This window comes from Aythya ferina (assembly GCF_964211825.1).
Source record: "Aythya ferina genome assembly, chromosome: 4".
Taxonomy (NCBI): domain Eukaryota; kingdom Metazoa; phylum Chordata; class Aves; order Anseriformes; family Anatidae; genus Aythya; species Aythya ferina.
The window spans coordinates 23,310,472-23,328,597 of record NC_140300.1 but is presented as its reverse complement, the minus strand read 5'-3'; the positions used below and the strand labels follow the sequence as shown (position 1 = coordinate 23,328,597).

Below are 18,126 nucleotides of genomic sequence, written 5' to 3'. Positions count from 1 at the left end.
GGGAAACTAAAGTGTGTCTTCAGAATGGGGTTAGTTTGCTCTGCTCTCATCTTTTGTTGGAGGGGTTATTGGGCTGATAAGGAAAATAACCTCTTGCACCTCATCCTTATTGAACAGAGATAATCAATTTTATTTTTTTTCCCACTGTTGCAAAGATGCTACTGGTCAGAACAGCTGAAATAGCTTTAACCCTCAAAATAAAATGTCAATGGCTCTACTGTGCTCATTATGGAAAGCACTTTAACTCCATGTCAAGCCACCTTCATTGTCCTGTGAAGGTACTGATTTGCACATTTAGTAATTCCTCTAAGTTACACCGTATGTTAGGAGTGATGTACATTGCTATGGTCTCTCTTATTTTCCTTAATTAAAACATGGTGCTGGTCCAACAAATCTTTTAAAATGTATTCTGTTCTCCTGTGTTTCTTCCTCTTAACAGATTGACCATGGATTTCTTTTTCTTACTGCTGCTGGCTTCTGTAAAAGTAAGTCATTGAAATACACAACAATAAGCCAGGCTGCGGTTCCTTTTGTTACTTGTCTAGTTCCTTTGTTAACAGTTTCTAAAGCAAATGCTATGTTTGAAGTAGGTTGAGCCTTACTTGTTTCCATTGACTAATTTTCAGCTATCGTAAAAATAGCAACATGACACTGAGTTTCCTTTGTATTTTCAGTGATTTACAATTGCTCTTTGATGAAAGATTCCATCTGTAGAAGAGCATGTTACCTTTGTTACCTTCCTGACACTTAAACCTTGCTCTGTTCGTTTCTTTCTGTGAATATAGATAAACCTTTTTTTTTTTTTTTTTTTTGGATGGAAAATTTAGGAATCCATGTTCTTTTTCGATTTAAACATTTGTAAGTCCAGTTGCTAAGTGATGAATATAGCAGGTTCTAACCTCATGGGAATAACCCAGGTAACTGAGATAGGAGCACTGTACAGTGGATACTGAGAAAGTTCATCGCTCTTTTCAGAAGGCATACTAACTGGAATCCAGTACTCAATTCCATAAGTTAAATGACTTCATTGTGCTAGATTGATTTTGTGTGTGTGTGTGTAAATGGTGGTGGAATTTGAATGAAATCCTTGCATTAATTTACTTTTTTTTTTTAAGTAGCTACTTGTAATATTGCCTTATTCTCATTTAAATCATGCATATGGAACATAAACACCCCGGTATCAGAACATGTAGAAGTAAAATGATGACATAGTCTTTGCCACAGCATGTTTTTATCATTGTTTTGACTTTTAGTTTATAGATGTTGTATTTAAACTTTTTAAATGACATTATTTGTTACTGACAGACCTTCTAACCTAGTTTAGGCTTTAGATTCCGAGTCCCTTTAGTAGCTAGAGGATGAAGCTCTTCAGTCTTGATCCTGCAAAGGTTTGCATGTACATAAGCTCTTGAACTGCTCACATCAAAATATTTCAATGAGTAAAGTTATAAGCATACCTCCTCATGTAAGCTGCAATTGCATTTAGTTATGCATAAATGTATAGAACAGTGCTATATTAGTATTGCAATTATTATTATGAAATTACAGGTAGCTGTATGAGTCTACCTCAGCTGCTACCATATAACCTGAGTTTTTAATATGAGAGTAGGAGGCCTCCTCTACTGATAGTCATTAATATTTCTACAAAAGCAGTTCATGGGGCAAGAGAGAAATTAATCCTACTGATTATCAATTTGATTAGAAGGTCTAATCATCCTCCAAGTGCATCAATGAACAAAAAAAATGAAATAATGTCAGAGGTGGTCTGCTTCTCTGAGCAGCCATAATTCACAAAATGTTGAGCGGCTGAGGGAGCTGGACTTATTCAGCCTGGAGAAGAGGAGGATCAGGGGTGACCTTATTCTCTACAGGTACCTTAAAGGAGGCTGTAGTGAGGTGGGTGTTGGTCTGTTCTCCCATGTGCCTGGTGACAGGACAAGGGGGAATGGGCTAAATTTGCGCCAGAGGAGTTTTAGGTTGGATCTTAGGAAGAACTTCTTTACTGAAAGGGCTGTTAGGCATTGGAACAGGCTGCCCAGGGAAGTGGTGGAGTCACCATCCCTGGAGGTCTTTAAAAGACGTTTAGATGTAGAGCTTAGCGATATGGTTTACTGGAGGACTGTTAGCGTTAGGTCAGAGGTTGGACTTGATGATCTTGAGGTCTCTTCCAACCTAAACAATTCTGTGATTCTGTGGTTCTTTAAAGTTCTTTAGAAGTTTTGTTGTAAGAGTTTGGTTACTGTTTACAGGAGTCACTTCTGGGACACAAATAAGAGAAACAGATACCTTGCAGATGAGTTCAGGGTAATTTAAGTTCCTCAGTCTTCATATATTATCTTAGGGTCTTTGTGGTATGTAGCACTGACTAGCCATGATCATCAGACTTTTTCACAGAGCAAAAAGCTTTTCATAATGTGAATGATTTTTTTTTTTTTTTCCTAAATGAGAGGTTGCTCTTTTGATGAGCAACCCAGGCTGGCAATTGCTGTCTTTTCAAACTCTCACATCAATCAGGTCCCAAGCAGTTAATTTAATCAAAAGTAGAATGTGTTGTCCAAATGAGCCAAAGCTATTTCTAGAAGAAAATGTAGCAACGTTAAGCACTGAGTGTACAATAAATTACCTTATATTACTTGATGGATTATGATTATAGTCTTGATGCAGCAGCTTAACAGTAGCTGCTAGCAGTGCAGTATCATGGATATTTCCCACATTTCATCTATAATAAATGTGGCAATGTGGAAAATGTAAGAATTAAGATTAGAGATGTATCCCCACGCTATCAACCACTGCTTTATATTTTTTTGTTTTATGTTTTGTTTTTTTGTTGTTTAATTTCTTTACTATTATCTAAATTTGTTTCTTTTCTAAGGGTCATCTGCATCTTGAGGCACCAGGCTGAGATAGATACCAACTTACTAGCCTTTTTAATATGAGGTGTGAGCTCTTATAGGTAATAGTGATGTGATACAGCCCTGCATAAATCAGAGTAATGTTTTTTGGCAGGTTCCTTGAACTGTTTGTTTTAATTTTTATTCTTGTCACTATTGCCTAAGGCACTGTGAGCAGAGTGACAAAACAGGCAGTGCAGCTCCATTAATGAGCTACCTCGGCTGCTCATACAGGAGAGCAATCAGCCTTCTCTTATTCCCCCAGGACATTAAATTAAGGTTGACAATGCATACATAACTGCTGCTGAGACTTGATGACTAGGCTTAGCCTACGGTCCCCCTAATTGCATCTATAGCTGTAAGCTTGTAAAATAGCCTCCTTGCACCTGCTAAAGATGAAGCCAGACCAGGAACCATGCAAGTACAAAAGGAATGCGTAGTGTAATTTGTCTATTTTGCAGAATACAAATACCCAACCTCTTCCTCCACATTCAAAGAAAACGTATTTTCCTGCTCTGTTAAGCTGACAGAGCATGGAAAGAGACCCTTTACCAGGGGGCATAGTTGCAGGACTACAATGATTAGTACCTCTAAACTAAAAAAGGGGAGGTTTAGATTAGATATTAGGAAGAAATTTCTTGACCCAGAGGGTGGTGAGGCACTGGATCAGGCTGCCCAGAGAAGTTTTTGGATACCTGGTCCGTGGAAGGATTTAAGGCCAGGTTGGATAGGGCTTTGAGCAGCCTGCTCCAGTTGGTGGCATCCCTGTCTGTGGTGGGGGGTTGGTCTTTAAGATCCCTTCCAAGCTATTCTATTCAAAAACTATAGCTTATTTTACATAGCAACTTGTTTGAAGAGTCCAATTTAAGTATTCAGGCCCATTTAGACAAACTATTGAAGAGGGAGGCATTGCTAAGCTTAGGTATGGTGCTTAGGGTAATCATAGCATTTTGTCTGCATTAAATTGATGTTCAGAAGAACGTCATTGGATCAGGCTCTCTGCTTTCATGCAACAAGAACTCCTTTGCTCCTCAGCTTGCAGGGAGGTAATACACCCTGACAAGCACAGCAGCAGCTGAGGATGTTCTCTTGAAGCCTGCTTGCGGCTGGTGCAAAGCTGCTGGAGGTAATCAGTTACAAACCAGTCTGGCTCTACGTGCAGTCCACCTGCATTCCCTGATCCTGCACCTGAATTAACAAGCCATGATTAGTTAGGACTCATTAGTTGTGAGTTATAAAGCTGAATTAACATGATTAGACTATTCAGAACTGAGCTTCAAATCTTCTGCCACCATGGGTTCTGTGAACTGTTATCTTCCCCTTTTCTGTTGTTCTCAGCTGGGCATAGCAGTACCCTTAGCAAATGACTTCCTGAGGCCTCCACATGAAGCTATTAATTTCTAAAAGCTACCTTCCTCTGGAGAGGAGTTCTCCACTGGTGGTGCATTTTAGTCTTTGAGAAACATTTTAGTTCATGTGCTACGTCCCTCCTCTCCTTACAAGGGGTTAACATATTTTAGATGGTATTACATCCTGATGGTAGTGATATTGTAGGATCAACTGAAGAGGTGCATTTTTCTGTAGGGATTAGAAATGTTGGAAATATAATTTCTCAACAAAACACGCACTCTCACCACACATAGTTATGTACCTAAAAGTACATACATCCTCATCTAACGTTTGCAAGGACAAAACCATCTCTCTTGAAATTGATGTCTTATTTAAATTGTTTCAAAATTCCACATGCAAGACTTCCTTTACTGCTTCAGCTTTTCAGTTGTGTGTTGCTAATTTTCTGTAGTTGTGGGGTTTTCATTTTTTTATTATAATTTTTAAATCAGAAAGGCTCAACTCAGAATGAGATGCATCTGTGCACATCTATCACATTTAGAATGGTTATCTAAAATATCTTCTATATGAGAAACAGCTTTGCTGGAAGGAACCAAATTATGCACTGTAAAAACTGGTGTCGCTGAGTTAACACAAGGGCTTTTGCAAGCTTTTCTGTTCTCTCTTCTCCTTCCCCCCCTCCGTGTTTTGTAAACTATTAAATTCCAATATCACAGCCTATGTTTTTTTAATGGCTAAATCTAGATATAGAAATTGTACTTTCTACCCCCACTGTGGAATATTTCTTTCCTTTGTAAGGAAACAGAGAAAGAAAATTAACTCAATCTCTGGCTGCGCAAGTCATAGGCTAGCTGGCTTGCCCCTTAACTATCTGCTTGGTGTAGTGCAGTGAAGGACGAACAAGAGTTACAAAACCACCAGCAGTGTGTTACATTTCAAGGTCTCACACCTCATCTCAGGTCAACTTAGAACGGAAAAAATGTATGCACTATTTAAAAGTAGACTGCATTTCTTCCATTCACTTCTTTCTTGCCAACCATGAAGCATGGTGTTGTCTGTAGTGGGTGAGGAGGACGGGGCAGGATCTCTCCTGCTCTCAGTCCTGATAGAAACTGGTAACTTGGTGTTGTCAGCAGCCTCTGGGAGCTTCTAGATGGGCACAAGGAGGGGGGAGGAAGAAAGGGGACTCATCACACTGCTTTGTGAAGGAATATTGCCACCTGAGTAGTGTAGGTGTTGGCTCCTATACATATTTTGATGTCTTGATATTGAAACAAAAGAATTGGAAATAGTATTGTTGGTTATTAAAGTACTAGGAAGAATAAGAGGAAAGTTTTTGGGGCAGTTGGAAGAGTTGTGGTGGTGAGGTTATACAGGTTGTCTGTTTTCCTTTGTGTCTTTCTCCCTCCAGGCAAGAAGCAGGTGGGGATGTCTCAGTAAATCTCTCTGATTTACATTAGATGTTGAGGGTCCAGTTCTGCAAATTTTACAGAATGGGGGGGATGTGAGGGACATCAAGGGGTATTACAGTCACTAGTGAGATGTTTAAACAAGCTTTCTCTAGAAAATAAAAATTTACCTGTGGACGATGTTTATTTGAGGGGGAATAAGCGGTTGAATTTGTGTAAGAACCTGTATCTTGGGTACTGCCCAATGGTGGTTATAATGGCAGGTGGATAAGTAAGCAGGATCTGTCCTCATGAACGAGCAAGGGGCAGTCCCAGCAGTTCCCAGGTTTGACTTGTTGAGAGGCAATCATCTGCCATGACCACACCTGGTTTTGTAAAGTTGACAATGTAATAGCAGTTACAAACATGATGGATTGTCAGATCTTGACATTTTCTGTTTATTTCTTTCAGGGAACTTTGAAGAGTTAAGGAATAGCACTGCCCTAACTACACTTGTAGTGCTTGTGTTTTTAAAGAGAAAACCTCAGGAGATTCACAGATATTTGTGCCAGCTTCATCCTTCTTTAATGTCCTGCATGTACTGTTGCACATTTTCATGTATTTGAGGAAGACAAATATGTTATGAAAAGCAGATCATCTAAGTTCACTCTGCAGAGAGCAATTGCTTTGTTCTATCTGTATTGATGCTCTGCCATAAGACAGTGGTGAATTAAACAGCAACAAAAAGTATACCCTAAATGGTATATGTAAATAGTAGTAACCTTAACTGTCTGTATTTCGAAGAGTGGGAGGGAAATGCAGATACTGTTTATATTAAGCAGGTATAATTTCATATTGTTATTATATTTGCTTATTTTTAGCTTAGCTACACTGACTAGCAGAATGACTTATTAAATCTTGCATAAAATTATCTAGTACCTAGGATTTACAATCCGAATATAGTCAGATAAGTACAGAGAAAGTAAGTGTCTTGAGCATAACGTGTATTCTCAGCAGTTCTGGGAGAAGCTTTTTTGTTGTTGTTATTAATCAGCCTTTTCTTTGTCACTTCTTTCAGTTAGGAATATTTTTAGATGTATACACCCACAGAATGACTTCTTGCAGCCATGGTTCTAGACAGTACAATTCGAAGTTCACAGGACTCTTGCTTACAGAATTGTACAGTGCATTAGTTTTATTTTGCACATATATCTAGATTCTAATAGAAGACTTTCAAGTTCTCTGAAAAAACAGGCCTGTAGATCCATTTCATTGCTTATTATGGTTAAAATAAGGTGGTTGATTCTCTAGCACAGGAATATTTAATGAACACTTCTAATTCCTTACTCACTGTTTTCATATGTATTCAAAAATTGGATATGAGTTTCTTCTGTGGAATTTAATACAAGAACAGTATCCAAAGTAGTTGAGTTCTTTTTTGGATATCGTTTGAGCCTGTCAGGTCATGCTTCCTTAAGAATATTCTACCTTCATTTAAGCAACAACAGAAAAGTTCCTTAGTTATTTCTGTATATTTTTTTTCCTAAAATATCTTTGAATAATTACTTAATAGCACTTCCTCAAAAATTACAAGAGCTCAGGAGAAAATTGCTTGTGTAAATCAGAATGAACTCTGAGATTTATGATTAGTATGATGCCCATTTTCTCTCCACAACTTTATTTGAGAAATAAGGCATTCGCCCAATTTGATGTGATTGCTGAAGTTAAACACCTTTCATCTGATTATTAATTTGTATTATCAGGATTTGGGGCACTGGCCCACAGTTTATGGAACATCAATTGTGGAAGAAATATTAAAAACGAGCAAAAAAACAAATCAGAATTACCCATACTCGTGGATACTTGTGTGGATGTTCACCTCCACCACCACCCCCTTCAGCTTTCCTATATCCTAATTTTGAAGGTGACCTTTGTAGATGTTATCAGGGACTTAGTGGAACAAAAAAAAAAAAACAACACGCATACTTGCAAGAAAACTAGAAAACCAACTGACTGAAAAGTGCATCATGGCCTATCATCTGTAAGAAATATCCTGCTCTGCTTGTCAGGATTGTGCTCTAAGCACATCTGCAAGAGTCTGATGAAACTTGACAAGTGTAATTCTGGAAGAAGACCAGAATTTTAGTCTTTATTTTTAGACTGCACAATATTTTGGAAGTTATTTTTGCAGAACTTCATTTTGAATTTCACCTATTGATATAGGGATATGGATCCCTACAAGTCCATGGGTCCAGATGGGATTCATCCCCGGGTGCTGAAAGAGCTGGCAGACGTCATCGCGGAACCTCTCTCAATTATTTTTCATCAATCCTGGGAATTTGGAGAGGTCCCGGTAGACTGGAAGCTGGCAAATGTTGTGCCGATTTTCCAGAAGGGTCAGAAAGAAGACCCTAGCAATTACAGGCCTGTCAGTCTCACGTCAGTGCCTGGTAAAATCATGGAGAAGATGGTTCTCGAACTTATTGAGGCGCACCTGGGGGACAAAGCAGTCATTGGTCCCAGCCAGCATGGGTTTGTGAAGGGTAGGTCCTGCCTAACTAACCTGATTTCCTTTTATGATAAGATCACCCGTATGGTGGACCAAGGGAAACCAGCTGATGTGATTTTTTTGGACTTCAGCAAGGCTTTTGACACGGTTTCCCATAGGATCCTACTGGACAAAATGTCCACCATACAGCTAAATAAAAACATCATACGATGGGTGAGCAATTGGCTAACGGGCAGGGCCCAAAGGGTTATGGTAAATGGGGCTGCGTCAGGCTGGCGGGCGGTCACCAGTGGGGTCCCTCAAGGCTCCATTTTAGGGCCGGTACTTTTCAATATTTTTATAAACGATCTGGATGTAGGAATAGAGGGTATTTTGAGCAAGTTTGCTGATGACACCAATCTTGGAGGAGTTGTGGACTCGAATGAGGGTGTAAAGGCCTTGCAGAGGGATCTGGACAGGTTGGAGAGCTGGGCGATCACCAACCGCATGAAGTTCAATAAGAGCAAGTGCCGGGTCCTGCACCTGGGACGGGGAAACCCTGGCTGCACGTACAGACTGGGCGATGAGACGCTGGAGAGCAGCCTAGAAGAGAGGGATCTGGGGGTCGTGGTAGACAGCAAGTTGAATATGAGCCAGCAGTGTGCCCTGGCAGCCAGGAGGGCCAACCGTGTCCTGGGGTGCATCAAGCACGGCATCGCTAGTAGGTCAAGGGAGGTGATTGTCCCGCTCTACTCTGCGCTGGTGCGGCCTCACCTCGAGTACTGTGTGCAGTTCTGGGCACCACAGTATGAAAAGGACATGAAACTGTTGGAAAGTGTCCAGAGGAGGGCTACGAAGATGGTGAAAGGCCTGGAGGGGAAGACGTACGAAGAACGGCTGAGGTCACTGGGCCTGTTCAGCCTGGAGAAGAGGAGGCTGAGGGGAGACCTCATCACAGTCTACAACTTCCTCGTAAGGGGGTGTCGAGAGGCAGGAGACCTTTTCTCCATTAACACCAGTGACAGGACCCGCGGGAACGGGGTTAAGCTGAGGCAGGGGAAATTTAGGCTGGACGTCAGGAGGGGGTTCTTCACAGAGAGGGTGGTTGCACACTGGAACAGGCTCCCCAGGGAAGTGGTCACTGCACCGAGCCTGTCTGAATTTAAGAAGAGATTGGACTGTGCACTTAGTCACATGGTCTGAACTTTTGGGTAGACCTGTGCGGTGTCAAGAGTTGGACTTGATGATCCTTAAGGGTCCCTTCCAACTCAGGATATTCTATGATTCTATGATTCTATTTACTTCCTGCGTAGTTGAAATCCTGCATCTGAGAAGTGATTTTTTTTTTTTTTCCTGATAAAAGAGCAGGCAAAATACTTGAGCTGACTCTTGTATTCAACAGCGAAAATGACAGAGCTGCAGTTTGGATTTGACCTTTAATCCTAACAGAGATGTAGTCATGTTTCATTTCAACTTTTTTTAAGTAAATGTTTCCTTTTCTCATTTTGTAATTATACTTTATCTTGAAGTTTATCTGTTTTGATAAAACCAACAAAGAAAAGACCAAGTCCCAAACATTTCACTTTAGAAGAAACAAATATCACTTCATATTTTACCCCAAACGTTTTTCTGTTTAGCTGAGAGGAAAAATGTTTCAGAAAACCTGCAATCAGAGTCTCTGCTCTGGGAAGTCAGACCAGGCTGTGGGACTTGTTGCAGACTACTGAAGTAGTCTCAGTACTTAGTAGTGTAGATAATCTGTGGTCAGCTCCTATGACCTACTGAAGGTTGATTGACTTGCTTGGGATACTTCTTTGTCTTCTTTGAAGGATTGTGTTGTGGGTAGTGTTTGAAGTTGAGAGGTTTGTAGGAGAAGAAGGTAAGGTTTGGCTTTTTTTTTTTTTTTAATGGATTCATTTGCTTCTCCCAGCTACTTTTCGTTACTTCTATTAGAAGAGGTATAGTAGGAACTATTGGGATGGTCAATAAAGGAACTTTTCACGAAACAAATAGAACATTGCAATTAGTTTATAGGGTGAGGCTTTACTAAGTGTTTAAAGATCTTCCATGTCTCGTCTATATGGTAACATTCATTGGTGCTGCTGTGATTTCTCCCCCATGTCATACTGTGCTCTTCTGTTGCACATTCCATTTAATTTGGACCAGGTAAAAAGTCTATTGTGTCTAGCAGTAGTTGATAATGTCCATGTTAAGAAAAGTATTAAAATAAAAGAGTTATTTTAACACATCTTTCAATACTTAACTAGTGTATTAGAAATATATTTATTAATACTGATGGAGCTTGAGATATGACAATGGAATTCCTTGATAACAGAAGTTCTGTTTCTGGTACTTTCTCACCACTGAGTTGCTGACACCCAATTCTATTGGCATTTGCATGGTGTATGTGTTCAATTATCAGGGAAGCTTAAGAGTACAATGGGGCAATGGTTTTGACCCTGTACATTAGCCCCAAGATACTAGTGTGTTTGATTATTAGTAATATTATATCTGGCCGTGATAAAACTTTCTAAATTTGCCCAAGAATTTCTAAAAATGACACAGTTCACCTAGGGTTATGGACTTGAGGGATTCATATCACTTGATCTTCCAGTATGTCAGTAAAAGCAGAGTCAGCTTCCTAAAATGTTCCCATTTTCCTCCTATCCCTCTTTCTGAAAACTTTCAGAAACCCTGCTTGCAAGGAATGGCTAGAGCTTTTGTACAGGTGTATTGTGGATATGTAGCTACTGGGAACCAGGTCACAACTTTTTTTCTCTTAAAGAATAATGTAGCAAGCTAAAAATAGCAACAAATAGAATAAATGACTTATTTTACTTGTACACAAAACTTTCAGCATCAAGTAGCAACTTTGATGTATTTGTGTAAGGAAGGTCAGAAAAGAACGTTTGAATCATTCATCATGAAGCAAGCTAAAGTTAAAAGGTCAAAGGATTTTCACATCTGTCAGAAAAGTCTCCAAAGCCAGAAAATGACTGCGGGAAACATGCTCAGCCAGACTTGGTTTTAACCATTTGGAAGTGCTGAAAATGAAGAAAGTAAAACAAGGCAGCCTTAAAAATTAAAAAAGGGAAAGTTACTTTCAGGTGGATATTTCTTAAGAAAAAATCATTAAATGTTAACCCCCCCCCCAAATATATATAACCCTGGAAAAATATGAATCCTAATAAGGCTGATAAGAAGCTTTAAATGCAGATAGGAGTAATGTATTTCTGTAGTGTGCAGGTTGCCTCCTCTTTGTGCTTCATGAGATGAAAAAGGGTTATTAATAAAAGAATGAGTCAAAGGGCTCTTGGGTGAGTCATGGTGACAATTCAATGTGTCTTTCTGTATTACTACTTAAAATATGAGAGAAAGATGGTGATGGCAGGTTTTACATAATAAGAAGATAGTCTAAGCTTGCCAGAGTATCTGGGGAAATTATAGTATTTGGGAACAGAAGATCTTTATGTGATATTTTACTTAATTGCAAGCTGTTCTAGAGAATTTTTGTTCCCTGCAAACATTTCTGCTATTGATTCTTCCCCCCACTTCCTGCAGATTTCCTACCTACGTTTTGCCTGACAGCTGATACTGGTTCCATGGTACATACACCTTGCCTTTTCAGAATAAGAATACTTCTCATTCCTTTGTGGGAAAATACTCTTTTGCTTTCATTTCTATGCTATTTTATTTGAACAATAAAATTATTGTTAGGAACATAGCTTTTAGATGTCTTTTCTAAAACTATATTAAAAGCATCTCACTGAGAATGGGGAGGTTGCTGGTAGAGAAGAAGCATGATTATCAACTGAAATTATGGAGTGAATTGTAGATTTGCCTGTGCCAGCTACAATTTCTGTGATCTGTAGAGGGAACCTTGTTCCAGTGAGAGACTGGGTAAGTGCACTGGTACCAACTGGTCAGGTGGCAAAAGAAAGCAGGAGCCACAATGGATAGTGAGAACGGCAGGGCCGTGACGAGCTTGCTGGCCCCACTTCCTTGACTGCCTCAGCATCTCCTCACAATAATGCAGTTTGTAATCCTTGTGCTTAGCGATCTGCTATGAACCTTATCAATGAGTTATTGAGATAGTTAGAAGCTATGTATCTAATTGAAGTTATATGTTAAAGGTACATCCTAAATATCTTACCTAGAAAACCTAATAGCAGTTTGTTTTAGGTGGGAAGCATACTTTGATTTTATGGGTCCTGAAGTTAGGCCCTGAAACTTAATAGATGCATTTTAAACTGCAGGTTTTTAGGATCTGTGAAATGAATAAACTTACCAAATTTTTGTATTTTAAGCCACTCACATGCAGATATGCATGCAAAATGAATCTATTTCTTATCAAACCAACAGAGGTGCATTACATTCACCTCTTTATCTCTGCTGAGACTTTTAGCTCTACAGTAGGGAAATAATCATGTAGGTGAAATATAAAGCCAAATGATTTGTAATACAAATCTGAAGAGAATAGTGAAAATAATAGGAGGCATGAAAACACTTTCCCATGAAAAAAAAGACGGAGAAAAAATAGACTTTTTTTTTTTGAGGATGGGTTGGATATAGGTGAAATAGGGTAGGATTCTCCATATTTCATGTAATGTGAGCTCTACAAAGAGTAAAAAATTAACGTAAATTGCCTCACATAGGTGATTAGCCTGTGGGATTTCCTGCAGTGCACTCAAGATGTGCATGACTAGTTTTTCAGCTCTTAACTTTTATCTGAATTTGGAAGTTTATAGTGCAGACCTCCACAACTGTCAAGTCACCTCCTTAGAGGTATTTTTACTTTTAGGATGTTCTTCTAATCTTTCAGCTGTTGACTTTAGGAAGGTACTACTAGGTTACTATGTTTTTCTCTGATCATAAAGAAGTGTAAACTGATTGTATCAGAGCTGTATATCTACTTCTGGCTAGAAAAATACCATCCATTATTGCAGATATTTTTTGCTTGTCAAACCAGTGAAGGGAGATATCTTGAATGGCAGTAGTGCTCATTCTTCCACACTTTAAGAACATCCAGCATCTTACAACCAGTAGAAATTTCCAGGTTGCAATCATTGTGATGGATCTTTTTGCAACTAGGACACATTGCTCAGAAACATTGAAAGACAAATATTTCCAAACAGTGTTCAATTTCAGATGTGTTTTGTCAGGTTCATTTTGGCACTGGTATGTTTTTCTTTCTTCTGTAAACTTTTAAGGTTTTTCTCATTAAAATGATTGAACCCCTCATCTCAAGCAGGACAATATGAAAGCCCTTAAGTCTTAAAATCCCTGCAAAAAATGGTATTGATGGTATTATTAGCTGCAAGTATTTGCTTCTTAGAGCATAAGATGTTGCTTATGAACTGCTGAATCCAGAACCATGCTTGTAAATTATTACAGGCTTGTTAAATTCATATTTTCATGCCAGCAAAGGTGTGTTGCAGAAAACTTTGGCAACCTTAAATCAAAGTGGTTTTTTACTTTGTCTTCTGTTAAGAAAATCAGTTTTGATCAGATAGCTTATATTTTGGTTTTCTCTAAAGTATGTAGTAAAATTGTCTTCTCTGAAGTCCTGATCAAATAGCCTAAGTAATACCTAGCACTGAGCACAGTGTCATATTTACAAACATATTTACAAATTCTTCTGTGTTTATGTATTTCCATTTCATATTGATCATATGTATGGTCACAGTTAATAATTCTTTATCTTTTTCAATATAATTAATAGTAAATTAGATTGCTACATTTGAGATTCATATTTATTTTTCTGTTTTAGACTGTGCCTATTTTTAGGCTGATGTACAATATTTTGCTATGGATTTCTCCTCACTTTTTCTTTTTCCTTATTTCATTCTCAACATCTAGTACTTTTGCTTTTCATTTTTCCTAATCAGACAATACTAACATGGGAAAGTCAGTTCTAATCTCTTACATCAGCTTACAAAGCCTCTAGGGATTTACCATGCTGTCTCCATCTTAGACATCTACTTACAGGTCTTTCATGAGTGGTCTTAAGTTTCTGTGCAAAATTCCTTTCACTTCCAACATTTTTTTCCTGATCATTTTGTGTAAAATAGTAAAGTCTTACTTCACTCTGCTTCTTCATTGCTTAGGCTTTCTGTTTTCGTACTTAGTTCACTTTTTCATTCTATTGCTTCCCCCTCATGTTAACTTATGTATTTTTCCACTTTGAGCTTCTTTTTCACACTTATCTACATATATGCATTATTTTCTTGTGTTCCTAGAAAACATGTAGGAATTTCCCTCACTGATTTTTTTTTTGTTGCTACTACTTCTTTTTGGTAATGATAGACTATGTCACTAGCTACATCAGCCTCTGCACTGTTCCTTTTAAAACTCCTAATTTTGGAATATGGATTGATGACCTTTAACTCTGGATGCAAACATTCTATGCAAATAAACAGCATTTCACCATACCTGTGAACTACAGTTTTATGCCTAAACCCTGTACCATTCCACACTTGAACTTTTGGGAACCCATGATGTGCTCCTGTGATGGCATTTTCAGGAGCCTGGAAAGAATTAAATATCCAAAGGAAGCCTCTCTCTAGGGTTCCAGGACCAGGAGCAAATTCAAAACAGTTTATTCAGAACAAAGGTTTACTCACTCTAAGTAGCTGCAGTGCAGGGAACCATTGTCCTGGTCTGTTCTACCTGAGTTGCTTTAAGTTTCTCAAAAGTTGGGTCTACCCTGCTCCTACTGATAGGAGCACTCAGGGCCTTAGGTGGATCTTTGCAAAAGGTACTTTGAGGACTGAATCATCATCTCAGAAAACGTTTAACTCTTTAGAGTCTACTCAGTTCAGCAGAGCTCCAAGACTTAGGAGATCATCCACAGGTTTTTTTTTTGGTTTTTTTTTTTTTTTTGGACCAGTAATTACGTGTTCAGCTATCTTCATCTTGAGTCACTTTTACTTATTTGTTTATTTTCCTAAAGGTTTCTGGTATTTGGCTAGTGTTGCAATCCCTCATTTCCTGTTTCCATAGCCTCAGGCAGAGTGAGATGCACAAAAGTCCTAAAAATATAGATCTCTCAAATTCTTGACTATGGGAAACAGCTTTATGTGCCTAGTTCTTGGCAACAGAAGCTCTTAGTAAAAATGAAGAGATGGCTTGTGTACATTTTTTCATGGCAAAAGCAAAGCCTCTCTGAGTGCTCTAAATAGAAACTAAGTTGCAAAATAATTAGGAAATGGCTATTATAACTCAAATTGTGTGTGTATCTGGTGAGGAAGAATTACAGGGAGTGGGGAGTGCTGTAATTTCTTTGGTGTGCATAAATGCAAAGTGTTTTCAGAAACGCCAATCACTGCTGAATTCTTGCTAGTAAGTGATGAATGCTAGTGTATTTTTCCTACTGTTCATGCTTTCTTTACCAGCTGGAACTTAAACTTATGCGATGAATAAAACTTCAGCATGTTCTTAAGTTTTTCTTTTCTTTCCCTCTTTTGTTTAGGCTTAACCCATACTGTATGTTTCCTTTTAGGGGATAAGAGTATTGCGTTCTGTGATTCTGTTCCCCATGTCACATGTTTAGGCTGGTGTAGAAAATCTGGAGAGAAATCTAAAAATTCTACACAACATGTGTGTTTCTGAGATAAAATGAGAAGCAATTTCTGCTAGTGGCTAAAATTCTGTAAATGTTAAACTATTCTATCCAGAATAAAAGTGATGTTTATACTATCTGATTTAATCTGTAGGACTATGATCCCTGCACGTGGATCCTTATGCCTAAATCTGTTTCTCTTTTTCCAAGGACTGAGACGAATACTGCATTCTGATATGCATACCAATATCAATTTAAATTTTATTAAGTTAAAAACAAATCAAAAACATAATGTCCTAGTCAGAAAAATAGCTTGCTGTTACTGTTGCATATTTACCTTTATTTCTCTTCTGAATTTTGCAAAGCATGTGTTTGTGCTTTGGATCCTTTACAGGTAATGTTACCATTCTGAATGCCCCATCCAGGCTAGATTCATGAGGTTAAATAAGTAATGTCACACCTAGTGGCTGACAGATTTTCTGACCATTTTTGTAGCAAAACTGTTTTCTGTGAAGTATTGTTTTATAAATGCCAGCAAACACTTCAATATTTTGAGGAAGATCTGGCATACAGAACATTTAAAGATTGTCAGGGTTGAAGTATGGTGCCTTTCCCATCTATTAGAAGTGTAATGATTTACAAAGGGATGCTAATGCATTTTGTGACAAGAATGACAATTTCTAATAACAAGGATTCAATAAAAGTGAAGAGACTATCAAAGCCTACCCATTTACTACTCTAAAACCACAACTTTTACAGAAGGATAGTCAAAAATTACATATAACAAAAATATTTATCCAATTGACAGCACAAAATTACTCATTACATGACTTCCAGAATGCTCAAAATTCCCAAATTGGCTCATGCTGAGTCTTTAAAATATCTGATACCATTGCATACTAACTAGCAGATATTTCTAGCTTCCAGTATATTACAATTACTGCACAGTTTGTCTCCATACAAAATAATTAAAAGAACAAAAATTGTCTTGCAGATGGGACAAATTAGAAAAAAAATATTCTTTTTGTACTTGTTTTTCTGAATAGCTTAAGTCTGCCTCAAGTAATTTCTCTCATGCAAAAAAAAAAAGGTGGGAAGACCATGTTTTTTAGTTCTTTAAATATTCCTTTAAGATTATGTGATCATTGTTTTTTTTGGCTTAGTGAACACATTTTGCTGCAGATGACCTCATTTAATCTGATTTTAATACAGATGACCTATTGCCATAACAACCAAGAGTTAACCAAATGGTACAAAGACCACATAAATATATTTATCCTGAGAGTGTCTCAAGCTGTAGAAAAACAGTATAACATAAATCTATTGTTGGTTTAAAATCCAGAAGCATGAAAGACATCATGTTTTTCTTGCTAACGACATTCTGATATATTCCTTTTCCTACTCTTAAACCGGTAAGCTTTTACACTGTTGCATTTTGTCTTTTATTAAAATCTACTTCATTAACATGAAAGAAAGAAGAATCATTTTTAATTTTTATACTGAATACTTCAGGGCTATGTCCCGTGCAGAAGCAGCCACTCCCACTCTGCTGCTGGAAATAAATATTTTATTACTGTTTCCATTATGACACTGTGTTATGGAAACAGCCCCTGAGCCTGTGCTAGGAGGCAGGGCTCCCTATGTTTCCCCTCCTTTCCAACCCCTCTCCATTTTGGGGCTATGCTGTGTGCAGGCATGGAGTGGCTGTTCTGACTGAGGGATGCATTGGCCTCCCACAGGCCTGCACGCAGGTCTTTGGGCACTTCATGGTGGGGAAGTGGAGAGAGGAGACCAAACTCTCCCAGTTTGTGAATGATAGGAAAAAAAAAGAAGTCCCAGGGCAGTTAATTTTTGACTGAATGAAGGGAATTTGCTGTTGAAATCCACCTTCCACAAGGAAGTGCTCACCAGAAACGCAGCTTGTGTGTGGTGGTGCTTGGAGACAGTGAGAAGCACAAGTCTGTTGGTGTCTGTGGTATGGATGTGGAGAGGAACAGTAAGGACAAAGTCGCATCTGAACAGGGGAGACCTGTCCTGCTCCAGAACTGCAATTCTGTGCTTTTTGGTCCTCAGAGCACATCCTGAAGTTAATTTCCTTATGGCTGGGCAGTAACTGGCTGAGGGTAGGACTGGGAGAGTGTTCAGGATCGCACCTATGGGCTTCAGCCCTTTGTCCTGCCCACTTGCAGGGTAGTGCTTGGGCTTTGCTCTGGTGCCTTAACAGGGGCTGTGCTGGGCCTAGGCCGAAACAGTTTTTCTTTGGGGAGCTGTTGTTTTCTTAGAGTAAAATCCAGTCAAGGGCTTAGTTCCTTTTCATGGTGAATATGTCATCTCGGTGAGAGTTATTTACATATTCCAGTGTATCCTGTTCTGCTTACAGACAGAATTCTGCTGCTTGCTTTCACAGTACATTTACTGAAACAGGGCACTCTGGAAGCGTGTAACAGC

At 38.6% G+C, this 18,126-nt stretch overlaps 1 protein-coding gene across 27 annotated transcripts in view; it reads left to right on the top strand.

Moving 5' to 3' along the window:
* Window positions 1–18,126, top strand: part of LOC311435859 (uncharacterized protein) — an 89,488-nt gene that overhangs the window by 54,827 nt on the left and 16,535 nt on the right. For 22 of the 27 annotated variants that reach the window (XR_014692439.1, XR_014692442.1, XR_014692444.1 and 19 more), the window contains one exon: window positions 440–485. The exons of 3 other annotated variants lie outside the window; for them this stretch is intronic. Coding sequence is in view for 14 of the 24 variants with exons in the window: in XM_084517367.1 (XP_084373493.1) it covers window positions 440–485 (46 nt within the window). In the remaining 10 variants the exon portion in view is untranslated. Of the gene's footprint in view, window positions 1–439; window positions 486–6,100; window positions 6,823–18,126 lie in introns of those variants that run through there. 2 more of the 27 variants (XR_014692451.1, XM_084517368.1) reach the window with 1 other exon arrangement.